Source organism: Pholcus phalangioides, unplaced genomic scaffold (genome assembly GCF_987345545.1).
Source record: "Pholcus phalangioides strain wild (caught in Gottingen) unplaced genomic scaffold, Ppha-v1.0 ptg000013l_1, whole genome shotgun sequence".
In the NCBI taxonomy this organism is placed as follows: Eukaryota; Metazoa; Arthropoda; class Arachnida; order Araneae; family Pholcidae; genus Pholcus; species Pholcus phalangioides.
Window position 1 is genome coordinate 25593532 of NW_028301606.1, and position 27967 is coordinate 25621498.

At 38.8% G+C, this 27967-nt stretch overlaps 2 protein-coding genes and 1 non-coding gene across 6 annotated transcripts in view; all 3 read left to right on the forward strand.

Annotated features, from left to right (window-relative positions):
- The window catches only part of PAN2 (PAN2-PAN3 deadenylation complex catalytic subunit PAN2), a 62661-nt gene extending 51532 nt beyond the window's left edge, over positions 1-11129 (forward strand). Inside the window, exons 26-28 of the mRNA XM_089241016.1 lie at positions 680-859; positions 5387-5480; positions 10551-11129. Coding sequence (XP_089097142.1) covers positions 680-859; positions 5387-5480; positions 10551-10726 — 450 coding nt within the window. The 3' untranslated portion in view covers positions 10727-11129. The remainder of the gene's footprint in view (positions 1-679; positions 860-5386; positions 5481-10550) is intronic.
- Positions 3104-3176, forward strand: TRNAT-UGU (transfer RNA threonine (anticodon UGU)). Its single transcript has one exon. It is a non-coding gene; the product is annotated as a tRNA-Thr (tRNA).
- Positions 11130-15268: 4139 nt separating the features above from the next.
- Positions 15269-27786, forward strand: LOC149078855 (RING finger protein nhl-1-like). 4 transcript variants are annotated; one of them, XM_089241021.1, is made up of 5 exons: positions 15294-15441; positions 22286-22352; positions 23209-23681; positions 25035-25262; positions 27253-27786. In XM_089241021.1, exons 3-5 carry the CDS (start codon positions 23229-23231, stop codon positions 27427-27429), a joined length of 858 nt encoding a protein of 285 aa, XP_089097147.1. In that variant the 5' UTR covers positions 15294-15441; positions 22286-22352; positions 23209-23228; the 3' UTR covers positions 27430-27786. The 4 variants fall into 4 exon arrangements, with proteins under 4 accessions (XP_089097145.1, XP_089097147.1, XP_089097148.1 ...); XM_089241022.1 differs by lacking the exon at positions 22286-22352 and adding an exon at positions 21382-21669 and having other exon boundaries at positions 15307-15441; XM_089241020.1 differs by lacking the exon at positions 22286-22352 and adding an exon at positions 21382-21521 and having other exon boundaries at positions 15310-15441.
- The last annotated feature ends 181 nt before the right edge of the window (positions 27787-27967 follow it).

Consider the following 27967-nt stretch of genomic DNA (forward strand, 5'->3'; position numbering starts at 1 on the left):
GATTAGAGATAAAATCAAAAAAATTGATTTAATGAACCAAAATTTTAGACATACATCCCCTCTGCTACTACATCATGCATTTATTTGCTGTCATGCTTTCCTATGTGAAATCACGTTATTTGGCTATTCCCTAACAAATTGGAACAGGGAATTCCGAAAATCACCCTGCGTGCAACTTTGGCACAAAACTGACTAAAGCAAAACATATTGTTGTCAGGGAAAATATGAAATGTAATTTACCATAAAAATATTTAAAAACTGAAAGTAAGGGATATTTATATCTGTACACACACACACACACACAGTATAGAATAAAATGCTTGGGTATTTTTAACTGTAAAATTTTCACTGTGAAATGTTAAATTATGGATCATTATTAATTTGCATCTTTATTCATATGAATAGAATAAAAATTTAAATTACTTTGGAAATATTTTTCTTTCTCATCATGAAACTGTGAAGGAAAAAAATGTATCACAAATAATTATTTATGATTATTTTTTTCACAGTTTCATGATGAAGCAAGGAAATATATTTTTGAATGAATTTAAATTTTTATTCTATTCAGGTGAATAAATGAAGATGCAGATTAATAATCAAAATGCATTTGTGAGAACTGTATTAAATGTCTTGTGTATGGAAATGTATAGTTTTTTTTCTTTGTGGTTGGTTGTTTTAGGTTGTCGACTACCTCACAAAGTTCTCTGGCATTCAACCAGGAGACCTTGATGCAGCAATATCTTCTAAACACCTAACAACTCTTAAAGCCACTTACCAAAAGCTGCGCTACCTTGTCGATTCTGGGGTGATATTTGTGGGACATGGCTTGCGGAATGATTTCAGAGTGATTAACTTAGTTGTGAGTATAGACCTCCCCCTTTCTCTAATTCATTCATTTTTCTTTCGTACTAACAAAAATAACTTGTTGGCACATGAAAATATAAAAAGTAATCTCTGCATCAGCTATGTGACTGTATAATACAGAGTTATTAAAATTAATCTGTGCGAACTCAGAGGATTGTAGAGTGCATTTACTGGTTGAAATGATACCAAATTCAGACAACAGATACTTTGGATGATTCTGTTAATTCAGTCCAAGCTATTTCTCTACTTATCATAGAAAATGCTTTCAATTTAAAAATTTCTAAAAATGTGTTAAACAATCTCCTTGTACCAGTTTCAATAGTGAACATGTAATGTAAGTCACAAAATGAAAAATTAAATTTTTGTATGGGCACCGTCTTAAAAAAACCCAATTAGGAAATTGTGCGGTGTCTCCTGAGGCCAACGAAAAAAATTAATGTTTCTAAATGCAATATTCACTGAGACATTTGAATTCAAAAATTGGGAAATGTTAGGAAAAAAAACAGCACTAATGAGGAAAAGAAGCGCTGTCCATTAGTTTCTGCTGTTCTTACCAAACTTATCTCCGATTTTCGAGTTCAAATAGATCAGTGAATTCAAATATCACTTACAAACATTAATTTTTTTTATAAATTTTTTTTTTATTTTTTTGGATTCAGAAAAGACTGGCAACAACTTTTTAATTGGGTATTTCAAGACAGGGCATCCTAAATTTTTATATGATTCTTTTATTTTGCTACATACAGCATGTTCACTCTTAAAACTGGTACGGGGGGATTTTTGAACACATTTTGAGCTGGAACGTTTTTTAATTTGAATTTTTTAATTTGTTGCACGTATGTAGGTGATCCTAGTGTGCATGCTTGATTTTTTTTCCTGCCGGCAGACAGCCAAAGGAAAAAGTTTAACAATGCTACTGCATTCATTAATTGTGAAGAAGCTGCCAGTTGTAACACAGAACCTCTTGGTAGTACTTTTTGGTGATGGTTGACGCCTCTGGAATCGAAGAAGACAACACTGCTTTGACATTGGCATCTCCTGAAGATCAAATCATCATTGAAAATGGAATAGATAGATCCAGTGCTAATGCTCATCTTGTCTGCAAGTTCTGACCATAATTTAATGATTCTGAATTACCAGAGTCCTCACTTTAGTCAAGAGCAATCTCATTTCTGTTTGTTGAGGGCCTATCAGAATGTATTTGTCTGTTGATGTGCTTTTATCTATAAAGTGGTTATACCACTCCTTTATGGTGAGGGTGTCCATTGTTTTGTGTCGAAACGCCTGTTGAATCTTATGGATTGTTTCCTCTCGGAAATCTCCAAGCTTCACACAGAATTAAATGCTGTAGTGTTCATGTTTTCCCCTGCCATTTTATCAAAAATTAAAAGGCGGTGGTGCTCACTTAAACTTCCTCATTCATCGCTGGTCTGCCGGCGACTGGTAGCTTTTGCAGAGAGGTAAAAATTCTTGCCGGTACGCTAGAATCACCTGCATACATGCAATAAACCATGCCTCCTTAGCTTCATTGGCTTTATGCACAAAAAATTACGTTTGAATACTTTTTCAGCAAACCCACACTGGTGAAATAAATTAAGAGAATTTGCATATTTTATCGAATTTCATGAACTGAACTGAATGTAAAACCACTGCTTCTAGACAAAAATGCAAATCTTGTACGTCAAATACGTAAGCGTACACGGCCGCTGTGGTGGTCGAGTGGTTATAGTGACGGACTCGCGATGCGAGGATCCGGGTTCGAACCCCACAGTGGTGGTCGGCTGAAGTTGGTTTTCTGTGGTTCCCAACTTCAAGGCGCAAATGCGAGCCGATCTCCCCGTTAAAAAGTCTCGCCACAGAGAGCAACAGTCCTACAACGAATAATCATTCAATCATAACACTTCACTCATAGTTTGAAAAACTGGTGGCAGATGGCAGCACCACACATAACAAGCATTACAGAGAAACAAAAAAACTTCACGTCAGGTTTCACTACACGTACACGCACATTCCCGCATGTACCGATTCGTTGGGGGTTCCTTGGGGGGTTGAGGGCGGGGTGCATGTGTGGTGTAGCAGTAGTAGGTAGGGTAAAAAAGGGTTCGGGGATCCATGATGTTCTTAAGTCAGCCACCTCGTTGGGCAATTTGCCTGTTGTGGCGTTGTATTTGTATTTGTGTGTGTAGGCGGAGCCAGTAGAGAAACACCATAGATGTGCACACAGATAGCACACAGATGTGCCACCATAGCTCAGTGGTTAGAACACTGGTCTTGTAAACCAGGGGTCGTGAGTTCAATCCTCACTGGTGGCTTGCGCTAAGTTTTTCGTAATGGCAGTAAATTGCAATATAGCGATATGGCCAGAGTTGGTGTTTGGTGAAGTAGTAGAGAAACAGGCTTTATAAGCACACGTAAGTTAAGACGAATTTCGTTTGCTAGTACACCTCGGCGAATTTCTTGGTGTTATTTTGCAGCAATCGATTAATTTCAAATTGTAGCAGTAAAAATGAGTAACCACCAACGTTTAGATGATGGAATGAGGTGGCGAATTGTGGGGAGGCTAGAAGCAGGCCAATCTCAAGTCCAGATTTGGGGAGAGTTCAATTTAAAGCCCAGTGTCGTGTGTAACTTATGGAAACAGTTGCAGGATACCGGATCCATCGAGAGAAAGCCTGGGCAAGGTCGTCCAATAGCCACAACGGCCAGAAAAGATTGCCATTTGTCGATTATAGCGAGACGTAACAGGAGTGCTGCAGCTTTTCAGCTCTCTTGTGACTTGTATGCAGCCACAAGAACCACTGTATCAAGGGTGACTGTTTCCAAAAGACTTCATGAGACAGGGTTGTTTGCAAAAAGACCTGCTGTTTGCATCCCGCTCACTTCTACGGACAGGAGAATCCGTATATCATGGTGCAGAGAGCATAGAGATTGGAGTATGGATCAATGGGCGTTCTCTTCACTGATGAGTCCTGGTTCAGCCTAAGCACCAATTCTCGCCGTACGTTCATATGGAGAGAACCATATGAATGTACAGTGGTGCAGTTGGCCCTGAGTTTATTTTAATGGACAATAACGTGAGGCCACATAGAGCTCTTCTGCTCGATGATTTTCTAGAGAGTGAGGATATTCGCCGGATGGATTGGCCAGCCAGATCTCCAGACCTTAACCCTATAGAGGATGTCTGGGACGCTCTGGGGATGGCAATTGCAACTTTCAACCCCCCCTCCGGGAACCATCCAGGGAATGAAAACAATGTTGCTGAACGAGTGGGACCAATTGCCTCAGGAAATGATAAACTGCCTTATTTCAAGTATGAAATCACGCTGTGGGACCTGTATATCTGTAAGAGGGGACCATACCCCCTATTAACCCATCTATTAACCCATTTTTTTTATTATTCTGCAACCGCTGTGTCATACCTTCCGACTCCAACGAGTATTACGCACGATCATGCGTGTGTATTACAATTATTGAGTGGTTATTTGTTTTGTATTGTATCAATGTATGTACATATCAAATTTCATTAAAATCGGTACAGTAGTTCTAGAGATAATCGACCAAGTCTGCAAATTCTCTAAATTTCTTACACCAGTGTAGTATTTTTTTGTCATCTACATATATGTGTCAAAATTTTGTTCCTAAGAATTGGTTTTTTTTCATTGAATCACTTGTATGCTATGACTTTGAATTACAGGCGTCCCTCAATTTACACTATTAATGGTTCTGCAAAATTATTGCGTAAGACAAAATTGCATAAATAGAATTAAATTTTACGTGTGTGAGAGAAGGATGGGTGGTTTTCTTCAAAAGGATAAGAAAAAGGTAAACCCAACTTCCAGCAGCAAAATTAATTTTTTTGAATGAATTAATTATTCATAACTTATGAATAAATCTTGTCAATTTAGGTGAAATGAATAAATTTGATTAATACTTTTTTACTTCTGTCTTCACTACTTCTGATTGATTCCAGTGTGAATGTGGATGCTTCCTTTTCTGAAGAGCCTGATAAGTTTTCAGTGAAATCAGTCGAGATTCAGCTGACAAATAGCAGTCTTCGTCTATTTATAAAAACTTCAGCAAGTTAGAAAATTCAGAATATCCCTTGCAAACATGACAATTCTAGATTCATTAGAATCGTTTTCTTCAATTAAAAGTCTGATGGCAATGTTGTTATGTTACAAATGATGTTCAATTGTGATATCTGGTGAGAGTGGTTCAGAGCATTTTTTCCACGTTTGCCTCATCTATATCAACAAGTCCAATGAATTTTTTCATTTTAACCATTTTATACCTCTAATTAGCCAGCCCATTTCCAGGATTAAAATCAAACTATAGACCAAATTTTGTAGGTCACAATTTATAAAAATTAAGTTTTCAAAATTGTGCTACACAAAACTGCTTAAAGCAAGGGATGCCTGTGTTCATATGTATTAATGTATCAAAATTTAGAATTTTTAAAGTTTGGTACAAAAATTTTCATGCATGCCATTTATGTTAATTCTCAATTTCGGTATTTAATTAGGTTCCAGCTCAGCAAATTGTTGATACAGTATATCTTTTCCAATTGCCAAACAAAAGAATGATATCCCTTCAGTTTTTAGCCTGGCATTTTCTGGGTTTGTGATCATTTTATTTTCTTGTTGAGTCTGTTTTTATTTTATAAATATAAAAGGAATTTTAACTAATGAAATGGAATAAAATGTAACTTTTATTATATTTCATTTTTATTGCATTTCATTACATTATATATTAATGTAATGTAATAAATACAGCGGAAAATACTATACAGCAAGGCTGCTCAACCTTTAGGAGAGTGCAGGCCACTTCATTGGTTTGGAGAGATGTCATGAACCACTTAAGTGATCTGAAACAGCCCTGCAGGTCACTTATGTGATAAGATATGCATTGAATCACTTGAATCATACTTACTCAACCCATGGCCCTCAGAATCATCTGATGTAATCAGCAACTTCAAACCAAATTTTGTAATAATAAACTGAGCGGCGCATTTTAAGGTCACAAGGGACCAGCGTATATCCACAGATCTTTTGAGTAACCCATGGCACAGTTCCAGAACACAAGAAACCAGTAGCGCAGATTAGCAGATCACTTCATGAACCACATTGCAGTTGATATCACTCAAGCGGCCTGCTGCACATTTACAGACATCACTCTAACAGAGATCACAATAAAGCTTTCCATCACCAAATAAGTGCTCAAGTCAATGTGTTGTTTGTCAATGCCTATGTGTTGGCTCATTAATTGTTGTTGGCTCATAATTTGCATGTTCTGATTTTTTATCTTTGAAATGATTAAAAGAAGACGTGATACAGCATGATATTGATTTTCAAGATTTCTTGTTTTTCCACAGAAATTTTTTTTCAAGATTACACAATATGCATTGTTGCTGCACCAACAATAGTCCAAGAATTTTTGTAAAATTCTAGCTGGCAAACATTCAACAATCATATCAAGTGTTTGAATTTTAACAATGGACATTCATTGACTGTTCATACACATGTATATAAAGGCTTTCATATCCATCATGAATGAAAATGAATGAATGCCAGGACTCTGCCAGCAGACTTATCCCATCGCAGGGATCTCTTCCGGCCCAGCTTGGTGTTTTATATATATAAACATCAGTAATTAGTTCAGAAAGGTTTTCATTCCCATATTACAAAACTGTACTGTATTTTAGATTCGGGAAGGGATCTAAAAATTAAATAAAAGTAAATAATTAAATAAAAGTAAATTTAAATTGAATAAATTGTTATTAATGGGAAGGGAATTCATATTTAATCAAATCTTCAATCATTGATGAGATCGAACTTTCCGTCGTGGTGATGAATAGATGGAGCGGTGAGGTGTGCGTTGTATCACCCGTGGGTGATAATATTCTCTAGAGAAGCATGGGTCGATTTCTTTTAAAAGAATAAAAGTTAACATACCCTTCTCTCTGAAGATAAGGTTGGTTTTACGAGAGCAGCGGAAGTGGAATGATGGTGTGGGGGTTTCTTCCCTGTGCAGTCTTCGTTGGTTTCTTCTGGAAGACAATTCTCTTATCAGAGGTGTGGTATCAATGCCACTAGGTATAAGCTATTAGCATCATCTAGGAGGCATTACTGAGCGAGAAGCTAGAACCACAGATAATCTCTCAGACCCGCCTCTGTCACCCATGGTAAGCGGTTTTTATTGATCGGTCTGTCGTATTCTGATTAAATTAATTCAGGGTGAGGATACCAGTGGTAAGATCGAAACTTTTAATGGAGCAGGTAGAATGAAGGTTTATGTTCAAGGGGTGGAGTGTGGGAGAATTCTATTTGGGAATTTGCAGTAAATTTTTTGTTGATGAGAAAAAAAGGAATACGTGGTGTGAGGTGTTGATGGCAGTTTTCTTTTTTTCTTCCTGCTGCGGTTTCCTGTGGTTTTTTTGTTTGGAGGAGGACGAAATGGAGACGATTCCCTTATCAGTGCTTATGATTACTGAGAGAGTATTTCTGGAACCACGGAAATTATCTCTCGTTCTATCCACGTCTCTCTATAGAAAGCGGTCTTACTCTATTAATAAAAGAAAATTAGGTATAATTTGTAATTCTTATTCAGGGGAATGGGTTCTAAGTACAGTACACCAGGGGTTTTCAATCTTTCAGATAAATTTAAAGCCAAAAAAAAAAATCCACATAGCGAGAGGGCCAAATGGATGAATTTAGATTCACATATTGATGTCTTAATGGTTGGGCTCAACAGCGCTCATGACTACAACTTAAACAGAGGGCACTGTATTATTTCATAATTTTATTTATTCTAAAGTTGTTTTTTTTCCATGAGTTTTCATTAATTCTGATATTTTTTTCATAAAATATCACTTCATTGATTCTGATATTTTTTTCATGAAATATCACTTCATTAATTCTGAAATTATTTTTTCATTAAATGTGAATCTTCATTAATTCTGAAAATATATCTTTTAATACTTTTATTGTTAATTCTGAAATTTTTTTTTCATTAAGTATGAATTCTTATCAATTCTCAAATTGTTTTTTCTAGCATTTATGATTCTCCATTAGTGGCATATGCGAGGGGGGGGGGGAGGTTGTGGGGTTCTAACAACCCCTCCACCAAGCTGAGAAAATTTTAGCCCCAATTCTAATCTTTTTTCCTCTGCAATTATAAAATAATTTCTCTGGGGAATTCTTTGGAGGGAAGCTGCATTGTGGCAAAGAAGAAAAACATGTTTATGAGAAATTTCAATTTTCTGTATGTGACAAAAATAATGTTCAGCTGTGTCAATAATAAAACAACCAAACAAAGAAATCAAATAGAAGTGAATGGATATTTTTATGAACAAACTTTTTTTTGGCATGAAAGCAGATGAAGTCACTATTGCTAAAAAAATTGAATTAAAGATCAAAACAACTAAAACAATGAAAGTGACTGAGAACAAGCACTATGTGCAGTACATAGTACGTGGGTTTTTCAGCTTTGAGGTGCAAATGCGAGCCAGTCTACCATTTAAAAAAGTCTCTCCGCATAGAGCAGGCAGACCTACAACACGATATTAGCATAACATGAAAATTCAAGCATTTCATTCTTTACTTCAGAAAATGGAAGCCAGATGGCAGCATGAACATGAAACAAGTGCAACTCGACAACATAAATACGTTAGGGCCACACATACACTAAGAACACACATTCCAGCATGTGAAGATTCATTATAAATTCCGTTGAGGAATGTGTACAAGGTGCATTTACGGTTAAGTAGTTGTAGTCAGTGTCGTCTTAAGGCATGGATCCACTCAGGCACAGCCTGGTGGGCCTCACAAAAATGAGATCTGATTGAAATTTTGAAGAATTTGCCTGGTAGGGCCTCAAAAATCACTTGGCCTAGGGGCCCATGATGCTCTTGAGACGATTCTGGTTGTAAAACTTGTAAAGTGCCAGATGTTGCTTAACAGAAGGGTGTCCCATGTTTTCAGAAATTTCATGTTTTGTAAAAAGTAAGAAGAAATGAGTAATATGAATGAATTTTGTATTCAAATTCTTATTGAATAATTCTAAATAACTTTATGTGCTTGATGATTTTATTTCACACATTTTTTTATGTTCGGTATTAGTTGGTACAAAATAGAATCAGATTAAGTGCTAGATTCGTCATTATATTTTTTAATAAGAGTTTTCAGTTTTTTTACCATTATTTGAATTAATGATAATTATATGCTTTTGATGTAAAACTAACATCTTGAAAATTCATCAATATCATGTTATATTTGTATTGTATTATTATCATATTTCTGATTATTGTTCAGCAGTGGTCAGAAAAGTATACAGTACATTCTCAAAAAGATCTCTTTGCATTCTCCTAAAGTAGTCCTTCCATTCTCCTGGCTTCTCCTTAAGTCATTCTTCCGCTTTTCCGAGGCTTAGTTCATCCTGGACTGGAATATGCTGAAGGGGTTTTAGAAACTATACTTACAGAGGGTCATAGACTTATGGGAAGTTCAGAGAAAAGCAATAATGGCACATGCTCTTAATGGCTCACAGGGCTTATGCTATGAAGAGGGATTTAGTTTTTTTTAATATGTTTACATCGGAAGATTGCAGGGATCGTGGGATATCATTGAAGTGTTTAAAATTTTTCAACAGGATATATAAGATGGATGGTAAGTGGTTAATACACCGTCAGTCGACTGCCTCGACAAGGGGACACCAGTATTGTTTAGTAAGGGACAACTCTCGAGGTTGTGGTGTCACAGGGAGTTTTTTTCTCTAAAAGGGTTGTCAATAAATGGAATAGCTTACCTCCGGGGATCGTGAATTCTAACACAATTGGCACGTTTAAAAATAAATATAAACATTTCGGGATAAATCGAGAAGCTATCAATACTTAGAATAATACAGCCAACACATTTTTTTTATTATATTATATTTTATCATAATTATTGGCTGTTTATTGCCCTTTTTTTGGTTTGCTGCTACTCAACCATACATGCACCTCTTACACATTCCTCTGCGGAATTTCAAAAGAATTGTCACATGCCGGAATGCATGTTCTAAGTGTGTGTGTGGCTCCTAACGTATTAATGTTGAGTTGCGCTTGTTCATGCTTCCATCTGTCTTCCATTTTCTGAAGTAAAAATGGAAATGCTTGAATTTTCATGTTATATCAGTATTGTGTTGTAGGTCTGCCTGCTCTCTGCAGAGAGACTTTTTCAACTGGGAGACCAGCTTGCATTCGCCTTGAAGCTGGAAAACTGCAGAAAACCAACTTCGGCCAACCACCACTGTGCCAGCAACGGGGCTCGAACCTTGATCATCAGGATGATGGATCATCCAGCACAATGCCCGCGCAACCGCACAGTAGCTTTTTGGTTTGCTGTATTTTTTTCATTGCTCTTATTGAGTTACTGTATTTTTGATAGATACATAGTATAGATACATTTGACATCCATATTTTTTATAGGCATCTTTTTTCACCCTCCTGGTTGGGCAATTTGCCTGTTATGGTTTTTGCATTTATACAAGGGTGTGGTTACACCCGGAAACCACCACCCACCTCCCCTTTCAGACATTCAAAAAATAATTTCTCACCACATTTCACACACATTTATCAAGTCATTTCATTAAATACTGTATAAAATACAAAGCACCCCTCAAAGAGTTAATTGTTGTATTTCTATTTTAAGATCTGAAGATTCAAGCAGAAACTCACGATTCTATTGAGGATGCAAAAACAGCTCTTCAGCTTTATAAGCGATATCTTGATCTGAAGAGAAATGGCAAGGTAAATGAGGCCTTGAAGGAACTCTATGAGGTTGGAAGGACACTACAGTGGAAAATACCTGGTCTGGACAATGATTGAAATGTGGAAGCGTCATGGATGTTTTTTATTGTGATCGAACTGCAGCTGTTTTTAATCATTCCAATAAAGTTGTATTTTAATGGGTGCGTATAACAAGACAAGTGTGTGTATATGGAAACAAAAGGGAATAGGGAAAAGCTCTGTTTTTTTCTTGTATATAATTGATACAAGATTTTATTTGTAAAGTCACAAGAAATTTTATTCTTCCTTTTCACTATGACAAAGATGAACTCTTCCATGTGTAAATATATTCAGCAGTCTTTATGTTAATAGCATGAAGGATTTTTTTTTTAATGTTTTGATGTTACTGAAACCTTTTAATCTTTAGTCAGGTTTCACCCTTTTGTATTCATTTCTTCAATTTTTATTTTATTCTTGAAATTAAATAATTTTCGCTGTTACATTTAAAGTGCTTATTTTGTGTACTTATGTGTAAAATCAGTTAGCAAATATGTGTGAATTATGCGTGGTTAGACTTTATAATTGTGGTATAATTTATTAGTATCAAGTCAGCAAAACAGTCCAGAATTAGGAAAATGATTAACTTCCTAATTATTATGAAAATTCAGTCTTTTAGCAAAAGCATTAGAATTTTTTTTGGTGTCTATTATAAAATAGAAATGTGTTGTAGATATGCAGCCACTGTGCAGTCCTAGTGACAATAGATGTGCATCACAAGCAAGGACTGGCTTAAGTATTTTGCAGTTTTCTAAAACTTTGTTTCCCAATTCTACTCCCTCCCCCTAGTAACCATGAACAGACTTGTGCACACCAGGTTTACATGGGCACCCGAGAATAAACATCAGACTACTATATTTGGACTCGATATAATGAGCTCCGAATCAACAAATTCCTTGGTTTAACAGATTTTTCTGAAATTTTAACAAAAATAAAAGTCAACCCAACTTTTCAATGAATAAATACCCTTGATATAACCTTTTTTTAATAACTATCCTTGATTTTTTTTTTTTTTTTTTTGCTAATTTCTAGTCACTCAAAGCCAAAATGGAAATATTTGACTTCCCAGGATTTCACCTTCAGCTCTTTAGAGACAAACAAAAAAGGGGAGAGTAGGAATCTATTCCTTTTTGAATAGAGGGGACAATAAAGTCATTTAGGCGTGTTTGAGATGGTTTCAAGTAGCCAACTTGCATACAATAATACCATAAAACATAGTGTTGTCGACATGTTTAGATTTTTTGAAAAAAAATTGAAGTTACACTTCATATTTGTGCTTTGTCTTGACAAGAAAAGAATGGCTGGTCATCTGAAGAGAGTGTTTTTCATTTTGTGAACAAATGGCAATTTTGTCAGAATTTGATTTTAAAAAACCAAACAAACTTCCATCAAGCAATTTCTTCATGACTTATATTCTCAGGTTTATAATATTTTTAATTGTTTTGTAATAAATTATAACACCAATCCCAACGTATGTAGCTTTCAAATTTACCGTTTTAAGTCTACTTATGCTACTGATCAATTTGACCCCGATTTAACGAAAAGTTATAAATTTCTTCCTATTCATCAAATCAGGGTTCGACTGTATTTCATGGTCTACATATACATATTTAATAAAATTCCGGATGCACCCATCTTTCGGGAACGCTTCGATATCTCCTTGAGATGGGAAGCGGGGTGTGTCTGAACTTTCAATGTTCAATGTATTTCATGGTCATTAAAAAGCCATTCGACAATAAATATGAGCGATAGTGCCCGCTGCCCAGCAAAAAAATACAGTTGTGAGGGCACATATAGGTTGGAGCGCACACACGGCTAGAGAGCCGATTATTATCTGCCCATTATCTTTTTTTGGAGAAATTGATCTTTGAGTAATTTCTCAAGCTGCAGCCTGTCTAGCCTATGGGGGGGGGGGGAAATCCGGCTCTGGGCACGACATCAAGACATTGTAGAATCTTTTTCCTTTCTAAAACATTGTGCACAATTATCTTCTTTCCTTCTCAAAACATTTTGTGGAATCAGCTTTTTCTTTTCTTACATTGATTTTGGAGCAATACCTGAGCTTTGTTATCAGAGAGAGAGAGATTACGGAGATGCACTGAGACCCGTATAGGTCGAATAAATAGACTTCGACTTGCATCTTTCGGTTTAAGAGAATATTAGAAAGCGAACAGCCACGACCTCTTATTAGATAACTAATCTAAAGAGATCGTGGGACAATATTAACAGCTGATTCCGAACGGCTGGACAAAAACAACTGGTTCTGCTGTCGATACTCACTGATATGTAGAAGCTGGACGATATGACTACAGGGATGACTGATTAACTTATTTACCGTATATTCTCAAAAAATTTTATACACCAAGATTATCGACGATAATTTAACTGACGATTACTATATTCCTATAGGATGGACGACTATACGCCCCATCACACCATATAATTATTTTTATAATTCTGATCGCCCGCTCGTTGGCGTAATTTATATTTTATTTATAAAATATAAACTTTGTTCTGCTAACAAAGTATCTGGCTACACCCATCCTTCGGGAACGTTTCGATATGTGAAACGGGGTATGTCGCCCTTCAATGTTCAGTGCTGATACTCGCATCGCGAGGTGTGGTTCCCAACTTCGAGTTGCGAATGCGAGCCGATCTCCCCGTCAAAAAGTTTCTCCACAGAAAGCAGCATCGGTACAAATATTCAGTCATTCCACTTCATAGTTTGAGAAATAGATGGCAGCACTAAAATTCACGCACAACAATAGATACGTACTCAGACTTAGGTACACATGGACACTTCCGGCGCAACTCTCTCGGTAGTGATTGCCTGTGGCGATAGACCGGAGTTGTGCTCGGTTTGAAAGAAAAGAAAGGTTCTGCTACACAACTGGAGCGAAACCTTAGCGAGGGAAGAAAGGGGTGGGGGACTTATATTCGCAATTCGAGGTCGGGAGAACCAATTCCACAGCATCAATGGTGACCGTTAGATGTGCTAAAACCTATCGATATCTTCCAGCTAATTTTATAAAAACCAATTTATTAACTGTCCCACCTTTAAACAGTATCATAGTTCCCGGGGCAGAGTAGTTTTTCTGGGGGAAAGGGTTTCTCTCACCTGACTAAGAGAATACCCGATAACTGATTCACATACTCGAAAATTTTGACCATATCTCATTTTTACGACACCCCTGGCTGGACCCATGCGTGAAGACGGCACTGGCCTCATTCAGAGGCGTATTTGCAGATGGGTCAAGTGGACTATAGCACAGGACGACAAGCTCGAAGGGGCGGCAAATTTTCGTAGTTGATGGTCAAGAACATCAAATTAGAACGAGGAAGGGCGGTGAAATTTGAATCGCCTGCAGGTAGTAGTCATAAATCCGCCTCTGCCCTAATCAACAGTTCCATTACGTCGATCTCGAGAACCATGTTCCTCCCCTTAGAGGAGGTATACAGGGGTGTCCTGTATATATATATGTGCTAGCATGGCCTTTATCTCATCAACTTTCCATCATAGAAAATGATAGAGTATGATTCAAATTTAAAAAAATTTCAACAAGCGTTCAGAAATATTACCCTGTACCAGTTTTGAGAGTGAAAATACAGTGTGTAACAAAATAAAAAAAATCTAATTTTTTACACGGTATCCTTGTGCTCTAACTTCCAATTGAAGAGTTGTTGCCCTGTCTCTCTTGAAGCCAACAAAAAATATTTCATGTTTCTAAAGTGCAATATTCACAGAGATATTCGAAAAACGGACAAAATTTGGGAAAGAACATCGTTAAATGCGGGTAAAACTGTTTTTCCGCATTAAACGCTGTTCTTTCCAAAATTTCCACGGTTTTTCAAATTCAAATATCTCACCAAATATTGCACTTGGACACATGATTTTTTTTCTTTTGCTGCCTCATGAGAGACAGGGCAACAACCATTTAATTGGGTTTTTTGAGCACAGGCTTTCCGTATAAAAAATTATTTTTTATTTAATTACCTATACAACCCCTCGCAATATTAATGAGATATTTGAGGTCTATATATGGCCATGAAACCCAGAAATCTTATATGATCCCGTGTCTCATGGTCTCCCACAAGGGTGGGACCAAAAGGACCGGTTAAAAATCTGGCCTGGAGGCCTTACTGTAAGATGCAGGGGGCTATATGCTGCCCCTCCCCCATGCTAGAGCCCTGTAGACCTAATTCTCATACGATGCCATGTCAAGGGCACGGAGTCCACGATGCTCTTAAGATGGCCCTGGTAAAGGTAAAGCCAGCTGAATGTTTGCGTTGTCTTTTTGTTTCTTCTCAGTATAAATATAGCTCCCAATAAAACTTCCATGTTCAGCATGCTCCATGTTTAACATGTTATTTTCAACTACAAGAAGGAGAATTAAGAGTAAATAGCCGTTTATTAGGATTTCAATTGAAGAGATGAATGATCACAAAATCAACAGCTTTGGATTGACCCGACGCGACGTCATCATTAAGTCAAAGGCAAGCGCAAATTGAGCCGCGTGCAGCGTAGAAAAAGATGTTGTTGCTGCTGCTGCTCCTTGTGCACGTGATTCCGACGTCATCGCAGCTGCCAATAGTTCCCGCCTTTGTTATCACGTTTGTGTCTCATGAGACAAAACTAGAAGTAAAACTGGTGTTTATTTTCTCTTGAGCTTTATTTCGGAGTTAAGACAGACTTTTTTTTTTCTTTTGCACGTTAATATACAAAATAGATCGTATTAATCACGGATATTTAGACTCTGGTAAGTGTTTTGATCAATTATAATATTTACTTACAGTAACAGTTTTTTGTTTTGTTTTTGATAAACGTTTGGTTTGATAACAAGATGTTTATTATATTATAAAAGGGAATTTTCCCTTCACGAAGGACAACGAAAATCCCTGTTTTGAAATAAAATGCATAGGCTGTAACTCAAAGAAATGGGTTTCAAGATTTGTTATATTGTTGTTAGATTTAGGATTTTGCTGTAAATCATACGTACTCAACCCGTTTCCCGCTACCTCAGACTTAATTTTTAAAATGATCTAAGCGGCACAGTTCAGTTCACTCGATCTGCCCACGGCACATGTTCATCATGAATTAAGTGGCCCGTAGAACAACTCCTGATCACTAAAGTGACCTGCGGTATATTTATTGATCTCTAGAATGACCCGTGACTCCAGTGCGAGCAGCTCAAGTGCTTTGTAATTATTACAAAGCAGTTAAGCGGCCCGCGATGCGTTTTCAAACCAATGAAATGGCTGGCACTCGTAAAAATTGAGCACCTTTGGTGCATATCATACACGCTCAACCCATGACTCTCGGACTCATCTGATGTGGTCCATAATAAAATACTTTCACATGCTATTTCAATCAATTTGTTATTTTAAAAAAAATTGTGAATGTTAGAAACAATTGCTCTGATGGAGATTCCTTATGCTCCCTCCAAAAGTCGATCCTGCGTACGCCCCTGCTTATACCTGAAATGCGTATCTCGTTGCATGCTTAAATACAGGGTGGTCAGAAAATAACTTTGCCGATATAAACAAGCCCCTAGTGGCCGTAAATAAATAAACTAATACGAATGAAATTAGAGATATAAGTGATTTTCCGAGTACGCATGCGCTCGAGAATAAGAAAAACAAAGCTCTAGCTCCCGTGGTTACGGTTATAGAAACAAAATTTCGAAAAAATTCAAATATTAAAACTCACTCTCATGCATTGGAAAGTGATCGACGCTGTAAAAAACCATGCATGGTGCTGAAGTGGTACCTGCGTCACCATAAACTCCTTCGCAGAGAAGACCTCATCAAGGGGTTGGTGCGCTAACCGCTCTGTTGAGGAAGTAATGCACATTTGCGGAAAGTCGCAGCCGAAAGGTAGCGCACCAGCCTGCTCCACGAGCTCCTTTTTTTTAGCCTGCGTCTTACACTTATGGTGCTACAGGTGGGCCTACTGTTCTAACGAAATTCACGTATTTTCACAGCGCCACACTTCGCAATAGATAAAAGTGAGTGTGGCCATTTCAATTTTTAGAAATTTTGCGGAACCGTAACCGGAAGAAATTAGGTTTTTATTTCTCATCTCCTTTAGTGGATAGACGAGAATAGCGTATTACCGAAAAACCAGCATATGTTCAGCAAGGGGGAAACCAACCTCCTTTGCTTCTACTATCACGCAACTAAGGCTTTGGGAAATAGCAAAAATGTCGACGCAGTTTATCTTGATTTCCAGAAGGTATTCGATCGGGCCCAACAGCGTCTCCTAGATATAGGCCTGCTCTATCTCTAGGAGGTGCTGGCCCAACACAGTAAACTCTTGAAGCATTTACATGAGACTGGGATTGGAGGCAACTTGTTGAATTGGGCCAGACCAGAATTGAATTTTCAACCGAGACCCAGCCCTCAGGGACGAACAGTCGGTATACAAACTGACTAGGAAAGGGAAGAAAGATTGTGTTTAATGTAGAAATGTATTGAAGTATGTGTAATGTGTGAGATCACACATTATCAGGTCGTCAGGCAGGGCCGTCTTAGGAGTATCATGGGGCCCCCGGGCCAAATGATTTTTCTGAGACTCTACCAGGAAAAATCTCAACCAGATCTCATTTTTGTGAGGCCCCTTTCCTCTTGAGGCCCCCGGACCGTGCCCGGGTGGGCCCATGCCTTAAGACGGCACTGTCGTCAGGCTGTCCTAAGTTATGCCAGAGTACACTGCCTCCACTTGTTGAATTGAATAGAATAGTGGTTGAGAGGTAGGTCACATCGTGTTATGGTGAACGGGGAATTTTCTGATTGGACAGTTGTGTCATAATGGAGTCCCTCAAGGTAGTATCATTGGGCTTATACTTTTTACACTGTTTATCGATAAACTCGATCAGAGTATCAATGGGATTGTTAGCAAATTCGCATACGACGTGAAGCTAACCAGGGCCCGGAACTGGGGAGGGGGCATCTGTCTCATGCAGCAAAATTTAGGGGGGGAGGGCGACAATTTTAGGTGGGAACAAAGAACATCGTTATAAAATTAACAAATTTTAAACTTCTGGGGGCTTCAAAATAATGTTTGCCACGGACGGCGAAAATCCTAGTTACGGCCCTGCGAATAACCAACTCCACCTACAGGTAGCTATAGATGGCGTTGGAACAACCCACGTTTCACTTACGAGTTGAGTGATACCACTATATCGTGGATGCAACTAGGGTCACCGATTTGAGAATTCTCTTTGACGAGCGGCTTATTTTTTCTGAACATACAGTAGTTTAGCGGTTACCAAAAAATCGAATGAAATGCTCGGTTTCATTCTTGAAAAGGTCTCTTCGCGTTCTCTTACAGCCATTCTGCTTTTCCGAGGCTTAGTTCGTCGGTTTAAATTCTCGGTTTGTGGCCAAAAATTAATAAATTAGTTTGGAAAAAATTAGTTTCCCTGATTTTACTGTCCGCTATTGAGTAGTGAAGTACATTAAAGCCCTATTCAACGGGACCGGGGATCAGAAAACTGTCCGTTAACGAGAGGTTCCACTGTATATGCTTTTATATTGGGTATTTTGGTTTTATTTGATGGAGGGGGGGGGCGGCGGCGGGGTTTCTGATTTGCTGGCTTTTGATGACAAGGGGGAGGGGGTTTGGATGATGCTTTTACGTCATCAACCACCCTTTATGAAGATATGAAATATTCTTAATGGCATCTTATTCGGTTCGCCAAAAACGGAAAAAACCTTTTGATAGTTATTGGGCACCTGAACTAACATTCTCCCTATTGATAAGTCCCCTACAGAGCCACTTTAAAGATATCTAAATGTTTCACGGATCCTTCAAGTGCTCTGGAAATGTGTTCGGGCCACTTAAGTGCTCTGGAACTGTGCCACGCATCACTGAAGTGATCCGTAATTATGCCGCGGATCACTTGAGTAATTTGGGAATGTTCCGTGGGCAACTTGAGTGATGTAGAACCGCACTGGGGGCCGCTTAAGTGCTCTAAAATGGTGCCACATGTCATTCAAGGGATCTGTAAATGTGCCACGGATCGTTTAAGTGTTCTGTAACTGTGTCACGGGTTACTTAGGTGATCTTTGAATGTGAAAGTGATCTTTGAGGCCTACGTCAGTGATCTGAACATGTTACACGGGCCACTTAAATGCTCTGAAATTGTGCCACAAGTCATTTAAGTGATTTGTAAACATGCCGCTTAGTTCATTTTTACAAAATTAGGTTTGGGGGGGCAAGCCACATCATCTAACCTTCAGGGCCACATTTGGTCCGCGGACCAAAGGTTTACCATATATGGCTTAAAGGGTGGGTCGCAATGAATTTTTTAAAGAGAAATTTTGAGTTCTTATCCTTCAAATAGCACTGAAATTAACAGAAATAGATTATAATAACACATAAAGGTATTTTCTTTCGAAATTTTAATTTTTTTAAAAAATATATTTTGCATTAAAAACATTTATTTTTCGTCTGGGGGGGGGGGGAGGCGCCCGAGCCCTCTATGCCCCCTCCCGCGTACGTTTCTGATCCCACCAATATGCGTTAGTATGTAGGGGACAGTGCTGATGAAATTTTGCGGACAAGGGGGGAGGGGGTCGGAGTTTTGCTGACGGGGGGGGGAGGAGGGGGTCAAAAATGGCTGAAAATTTTCTGACGTAATACTTGAACGGCCCCTATTTACGAGAGCGAATTTCATTCGAATTTGTTGATTTTTGAGGCCTTTAGGGGCTCGTGCACCGGCAAAGTTATTTTATGACCACCTCGTACATTAATGACATTAATTCAAACCAAATGAAGCATTAATAAATTTCGAAGATAGTAAAATCATTCCCTTGTATGGCGTCTCGAATCGCTTGCCAACACAATTTTCTTGCTTACCATGTTTATATTCAATATTCAAAATATTTCCTAGAAGATTTGAAAAGGAAGAATATCCGCAAATGCTTGAATCCAACAAAACAAAACTTTTTTTTTTCAAATTATTCGCTTCGGAAAAACAAAACAATTTGCTATGATGAGGAAGTTGTGCGGAAACGGATGTGAAATAACAGCAAAAAAGGAAGTGGGAAAATTCCTTGGGGTGGGGGGGGAATTCACACTCGTGATGCCGGCAAACATGTCTAAAAAAATTCTTGGCCGGAAACGATCATGCAAATTGCAATTTTATTTTTGAAGTCCTTAAAATCGTGTTTTTCAAAAGGAGCTTGAAATAGAGGACCGGAACCAGCGGGCGGGGAAAGTAATGGGGGGCAATTTCCCCAAGCGGCAAACTTTAGGAGACGTCGTCAAACTGTAGGGTAGGCTATACACTCAAACCAGACGTTTAGGCATGTACCAATTCACTAGAACTTCCGCAGAAGTTCGTTGTATACGAGGTGTACATGCAGTCAAGTAGTGGTGAGGGCTACGAAATTGTTTGCTTCCCCACAAAAACACAAATCCTAGTGACGGCCCTGCCGGACGCCATTAAAAAGGTGAAGGTGGGGGCACTGATCCCCCCCAGATGTGGAAACCCCCTATCAGTGTTTGATATAAAATCTGGAAATACGTACATTTATAGTATCGCCTCAGAAAATCGACACTATTTTCCTGCGTATAACCCAGTGGAAAAAATGTGTTAAAAAAGAAGGGAAGGAAGGGAATGACAATTTTCTCGGCTGTAATTGACAATTTTACTTGCCTTGGAAACTTTTTTGGCGATGTCCCACATTTTTTATGGAAGAAGTATATCTGGGCCGGAGATGGTGCGCCTTTGCTTTAAGCTGTTTTTAAAGCATCCCTGATCCGCATTATAATTGCCACAGAGGAAATCACTAAACCTCCTAGAAATTGCCACCTATTTTTAAGAATTTTTTTCCCTATTTGTGCGATGATATTGCTCCCCGAAACCGAGAATTATAATAATAAACAAGGAAGAGAAATACTGTAGTTTCATTCTGTACGCATATATAGGGAAGAAAACAATCTCTTTTCTGTTATCAAACTTTAAATAAAAGCTGACTCCGCCAACTAGTAGTTGATGGACAGGTTGAGAGGGGAATGAAAACATGTATGACTGTAAAAAAACAACTTCAATGAATCATCGGGGCTCGCTATTTCCGTAATGTGAGGGTTATAATGAGAGAATGTTGTAACTGTAAACATATATCGGAAACCAACGAATTTTACTACTAGGGGTATTACAGTTAATAAACAAACGTTAAATGGAAATCCTAAGCAATTGGGGCAATAAGTAATAAACTTAAATTCATCAATATTAGAATCTACTCATTGAAAAATATCATTTCCCTAATCTTTCTTGGAACAATATAGTATTTGCTTGGGTTCTGCCAATTATACAATATGCTATTACAGTTTGGGGTGTGGGGGACTATGACGCTAATATCGACATGGTCAAAAATGTTTTGCAAAAAGTAATTAATAATATATCCCAAAAAATCCCCATCACCCAGGACTGCAATAACGATTATGGATTCAATATTCAAAAACTTTCTTTTTGAAACACCCTGTATTTTGTAAAAATAATCATCCGGTTTAAAAAAAATCATTGATCGAATAATGTATAGGTGGAAAGCCTGAAATCTCGAGTTTCATGCAGTTGCCGACAGGTAGCGCTAACGCACTTACTTCGGCAGCCACTTCAGTATTTGTCCGATATTGGCTTCTTCCCCCCCCCTCTTTTTTAGAAACCGATTTTGATGACTTCATTTTCTAGCAGGACGGGGCAACACCACACAATGGAGCTTGGTCGTTCGAGAACTTTTGAACAATCGCATTCCTAAAGGATGGATCGGACGTACGGGACCTGACGATTCAGTTACACATCACTGGCCTCCAAGATCGCCGGACCTCACAGTGTGCGATTTCTTCTTGTAGGGGTTTATAAAAGCCACATTAGCCGAACTGAAGATACGCATAGCAGCAGCCGTGGAAGCAAATATGCTCGCAAAAGTTTGGGACGAATTTGAATACCGTATAGACACCATATGCCGTGCATCCCAAGGTGGACATATTGAGTACCTTTAATTTCGTTTGTAAAAACCCTGCCTGGTTCAAAATAAAACGGTCTGACAAACTGTCATGCAATATGGAGTTATAAAACCCTATAACTCACACAAAAAGAATTTTTATACATTGCACCTAAAGAATATAAGTTTAAATCATGAAGTAAAATCAGAAAAATGTTGTGAAAAATTTAAACGACTATTAGTTCATTGCATCGATCCAGGGCCGTTTTAAGAGCATCATGGGCCCCCGGGCCAATTTATTTTTCTGAGGCCCTACCTCGTAAATTCTCGAAAATCTCAACCAGATCTCATTTTTGTGAGGCCCATTTCACTTGAGGCCCCAGGATTGTGCCCTAAGACGGCACTGCATCGACCAGATCTGTTGAGTAGAAAATTGAGAACCAAAATGTGTGTATACATTTCATGATTATAACTTGAGTACTGTCAAATATAAAAAAAAAATGGTCTGTTTCCTAGTGTATACATATTATGGAAACCCGGACGGATCGTCTGATCCCTTGGGTGTAATCTTTAGAATGCAATATGTGTTTTGTATCTGTGTTAACTGTGATGTGTTTAATAAATTTTAATTTCGGTTTCAATTTTATTTAGCCGAGACATTTCGTGCTTGCCAAAATAAAGTGCATCAAGTTAGACGAAATATTTCGTCATTGTCACTGTAAGGGTTTATCAATTTTTGTTAATTTTTAAAAGTTTTTTGAAGGTTAATTGCTCAAAATTTCTTTGAAAGAATTATCTTCTACCTTCCTCGGGGGTACGCAGGATCAACCTTTGATGCCGTCGACCATTTTTGAGTAGGTACAGATCTCCCGAAATTTGTGGAAATGTGGTTTAATATAATATGTGGTACACTTAATGCTGGTACGTAGCCAAGTTTAGGTTCTTGTACCCAAGATTATTAACATGTTCTCGGAGCCGATAGTTAGCTTCCCGACATACCCGGAGGGTCACTTCGCACGAACTTTTGGTCTCAATTAACCAATATTAATGCATTTGCTTGCAAAATCATACTCTGACTTACGGGTTATCGTCGGTCCCACCTATACAGTAACTTTGGAAGTATTACTGTTTTTGACACACAAAAAAAGGCTAATTTTTCACGAACAATAAATTACATTTGGTGGGAATTGTCTAGATGTCCCGTTCTCGTCTTTTTTAAAACCAACATGGCAAGATTTTCGAAAATATATAAGATCAATCACTTTTCCACTTTCCAGGTTTAGTCCAGAGCCTTGTCAGCCTTGCCTTTGTTCATGGCGATCGAATTATTGAGTTCTTTAGATACGTGCTATAAAAGTTAATTTCAAAAGGGCACGAACATGTGGTGCACGCTGATTTCCGATTATGCATGTTGGTGTCATTGCCGATTGATTTAAAACCTGAATTTCAGGTTTTTAACCAATCCGTAGCGGTGCCAACTTCTAAGATCAGAAACCAGCGTGCACTATGTTCGCACCCCAAAGAGATTTTCTATATTATTTCATAGAATATATAAGTGTTTTTACCAATTTCAGTTGAAGTACGTCCGTAAGAAATGTCTCTGAAAGATCGCCTGTCAGAAATCCTCACTTGCTCGGTCTGCCTGGAACTCCTGAAAGACCCAAAAACATTGCCTTGCCAACATACTTTTTGCTCAGAATGTTTGAGAGTTTTGATCGGAAATTCGTCCTCGCATTCGTGCCCGCAGTGCAGGGCTGGCTTCGACGTACCAAGTGAAGGTGTATCTGGGCTTCCTACAAATTCATCCCTGCGTTCCGTGGTGGATGTACTAGCGGAGGAGAGTCTACTAAAGAAACCCAAGTTGTCATTAGCCGAAGGAGGGGTGGACATCATCAATATCGATTGCCCGACTTGCGTAGTTTGCAGTGAGCGCTGTTCGAGCTGCGAGAAGATAGTCATGCACAACTTGGAAGTTCAGCTCGTCGAGAACGTTGATCGGCTCTTGATGACGATGGAAGAAACTTCACAGAAGTTGAAGGACTTCGAGGTAAGTTCATGCAGAGAAATTCTGTGGCATCTCTGTCGTTTCATGCTACTCTTAACATCAGTGCCGTGCATTCAATTCAAAAGTGTCTACCTATCAGAAAAAAACTTTCTTTTTTTTCAAACCAAGTGCAACTCAGGTCTATCACCATGGGAAATTTACTACCTAATGAGTTGTGCCGGAAGTGTAGTGTGTGTACCTAACAGTCCGAGTGCTTACTAGGATTCTGTCTGATTTTTCAGCGCTGCCATCCATGTTTCAGAAGTGAAGTGAGTGTAATTATTGAATACTTGTACCGTTTGTAGGCCTGTTGCTCTCTGTGGCGAGAATTTTTAACGGGAAAATCGGTTCGCATTCGCACCTCGAAGTTGAGAACCACAGAAAACCAACTTCAGTCTACCACCACTGGCGCTGGTGAGATTTGAACCCGGGACCTCGCGGTGCGATTCCGTCACGTCACTATGACCACTCGATCATCACAGCAGCTAAACTCCCACCACCGGGAAAAGCATCTTGATAAAGTATTAATGCAAATACATGCATAAAAATACATACCTCGTATTATAGTGAGACATGGGCAGAGATACGGGGGAGGGGGCATGTCGAGGGCATCCCCCCCCCCGCAGAATTGCTCTTCCGCAACCCCGATTGGGAACCACAGGTCTAGATATACGTAGCAGTCAGGGCCGTCTTAAGAGCATCATGGGCCCCCGGGCCAAGTGATTTTTCTGAGGCCCTACGAGGCAAATTCTCCAAAATTTCAACTAATTCTCATTTTTGTGAGGCCCCTCTTCTCCTGAGGCCCCCGGGCCGTGCCTGGGTGGGCCCATGCGTTAAGACGGCACTGGTAGCAGTCACGTACACCCTTTTCAAATAAGGCCATTATGTTGCTAGGAGTCTGCATCTGGAATTGTGTCAAAAACTAGAGGATCAATTATTTTCTCTTCTCGTTATCGCATACCAGACTCCAAGAGATGGTGGTTTTCGTAGCTCCACTGTCAGTAATTTTAGCCTCATGCATAGGCCTATCCTGCATTCAGACTGATCTCCATAAAGGGGATGAAGATAAGATGCAATCCTCCTTGTTATGGAACAAAAGTACATTGCAGCAATCGTCTCTCACAGCATCGAGTACGGACGGGTTATGGCGGCTAATAATATGGGGAAAAGCAGCTATTTTGCGGCTCAATCCCTGACTCAACACTTCGATGTCACTAATTTAAAGCTTTGTCTTATGAGGTTTTCGTAATGTCTCTGATGAATGGATAACGCGGCATATTGTTATGCATTGCTTCCAAGTGTATTCTGACAGTCTATATAAGAATGAGAATTTTTTTTCCCCCTTCTTTCTTCTAGAACAGATGCAACGAGGTCAAAGAGAGCGTACGTCGTGAAATGGGGAAAAGAAGAGAGCTGATCAATAACTTGGAGACGAAATTCCTCCACTTCATCGACAGTATTCTCGAAGCTGGACAGAAAAACGGGTCGGAGATTCTCACGAAGTTGGAAATCAACACGACCAGGACCATAGAGATCCTTTCCAACGATTGGGATCAGTGCTCTAAAAAATCGACTTCCGAAAAGGTATTTAAAACGCAATATATTTTCTATCTGATCTCCGATTTTTGATATTATCACATAAACGTAATTCACCTCTAAACCTCTCCGCTCAAGCGCAAAATACCTCCAGCCTCTCCCAATCCATCTAAACCAAACGACCAGTAAAATTTCAAACAATTTCGATTGACAAAATGTTACGCTAATCTTTTATTTGAACCTACATGAATTTTACTAGTATTTGTAGCATGCAATTGAACATAATTTTTATTTAAATACTGTAATTAAATTTTCAAGTCTGTCTGTGAGCCAGCTACCCATCTCATCTTCGCGGACCTTCTCTGGTCCAGGGCCGCTCTTAGTGGTGTGAGACAGGTGCGGTCGCACCGAGCAGCACCTCCTAGAGATAGAAGGCCTCCGCAGTCTGCTTGTGACGTCAGTAAGTAGTCCATCTTCCCTCAGAAAGTTCAGGGAAAAAAATTCTGTGCTCGTGCCAGTATCATCGTTGTGAGGAAAAGAAATGATCGGGCTCAGAATTGGTGATTTCTATGCCCCACATCCAATCATTATGAGGTACTTGTGAACCTATCAGGAAGATTGTACGCCAAAATAAGAAGAAACGAAATAGGATGCTGTGTTTCAGAATGTGGCAAACTTGCTAGGTAGTCTGAATGACGTTTATGGCAAACAGTGCAGAGGCCTTCTATCTCTCGGAGGTGCTGCACTGGGCCCCCGCGCTTCTGGTAATAAAGAAAATATATAACACTAATTTATGTAAAAATTTCAATAATAAAAAATTGCCCATCATTACGGTTGATGGTGGGATTACAAAACGGGCCCAGACAGTTCTATGAAGAAGAAAAGAGTAGACCATACATGCTAAATCTATGGCCCCTCGTGCCAAATGTGGCCCTCGTAGTCATTTGACGTGGCTTGCAACCAGACGCACATTAATGATTTTGCCGCCTCTCTATCATTCCAGTCTGATTTTCTTGACCACTCGTTTCTCGAATTCGCCTCCCTTTGCAAAAACCCGCTTGACCCCAGCCTCCCCTTGTATCTCTGAGTCATTCTTTTGATCACTCACATGCTTGCATGACCTCCGACATTCTGGAGCAGGGCCCCACGTTGGGATTTTAGACGAGCCCACCCCCATAAGCCAGACTTTTCACGGGCCCTTCTATAGTGAATTTACAAGCACGGAAAAAAAAAATGGTATTTGTCCCAGGTTCAGTTAGTCCTCCTTCCTTGTGGGCCATGCTTACTGTTTTGGGATCTCGCATGAGCCCGGGAATATTACCATTTTTCATGCTATAAATCAACTATAGAAGGGACCGTGAAAAGTCTGGTTTGGAGACCGAATAAAGATACCAGCTAAGGGCATAGGGCAAAGGAATATAAAATATTGTCTATGAATTATATATATATGGGAAGTCTGGTTATTTTTTCCGCAATATAACGACATATTGGGCAAACTCAAGTCCAGTATGCTTCCACGTGTTGCAATTTTGTTAATTTTCCCTCGTGTCTCTGAACGAATGAAAGTCACATAATGAGGCATATATTTAAGCGTATTGGCAACAGAGCAGCAAGTTCTGATTTACGGAAAATTTGGCCAAGAAAATTGGACTAGAAAAGAAGGAGGGCGGAAAAATTCGTTTAACCCACAAAGCAAAAAATTCCTTTCATTGAATGTGCTTTGTGAAAAATTTTTAGTTAGCCCAACACAATGACATATTGAGCAAGTCATATATAAAACCATCATGTCAAAGCAACTTCGCATGCTTTGCCGGAATTTGCATTTTTGATTTTTTTTCACAAATAATACCTAAATTTATAATTATTCTTGAAATAATAATGGTAATTATATATTATTTGTGTTAGCGAGTAAATGAGACGGTATCCTGTCGGTAAAAAATCACCTCGCCATGGAATGTGCCTTGACTTATGATTTTTGGCCTTTCTCTTAATGATGTCTTTGAGATAACCTTCATGAATTTTGATTTCTCATCTTTAGGTAGCGATTCTTTTGGACGCCCACCTCGAATCGTCATCCGTCATAGAAGATGCTCGTAGTCTGACTCGACTCGAGACACCGACGTTTTCGGCGGAAAGTCTCTCTATAACTCATCCGGACAAAACAGACGAGGATCTGAATGAACAAAGTGCCCAAAGTTGTGACGCCAGTGATTGATTGCGAAGATGATGAGAATTGAGATAAGACATGAATTTAAAAAAAGCACATCTGTGAGACATTTGGTTTAATTTGTGCCTTCCAATGGTATCGTTCTTTGTCGGCGCACCTCACTCGGAAGAATCTCTATCATCGAGAACTTTTAAAAGGAAAATTTTTGAGGTATATCCTTGCTGACCAATGTCACTTTTCCAATGTGAGGATGATATGTCGCAATGCGAACAATCGTTACCGATAGACTCGGCATATCTCCTGACAAGTGTATCAGTATTGTTATCAGCAACGCAGTTGTACTGCTGGAAAATGGTTTTGAATCGTTTCCAATGTGATCATGTTAATAAAATGGTTTTGTTTTAATAGTGGATTAAAATGAACAATATATATATTGTGTTGAATACATTGAAGCCTTAAGAACATCATGGGGCCCATAGGCCAAGTGATTTTCCTGAGGCCCTACCAGACAAATTTACTGGCTTTTTTCCAGAAAACTCCAACCAGATCTCATTTTTGTGAGGCCACCCTCTTTCTATGTCTCCGG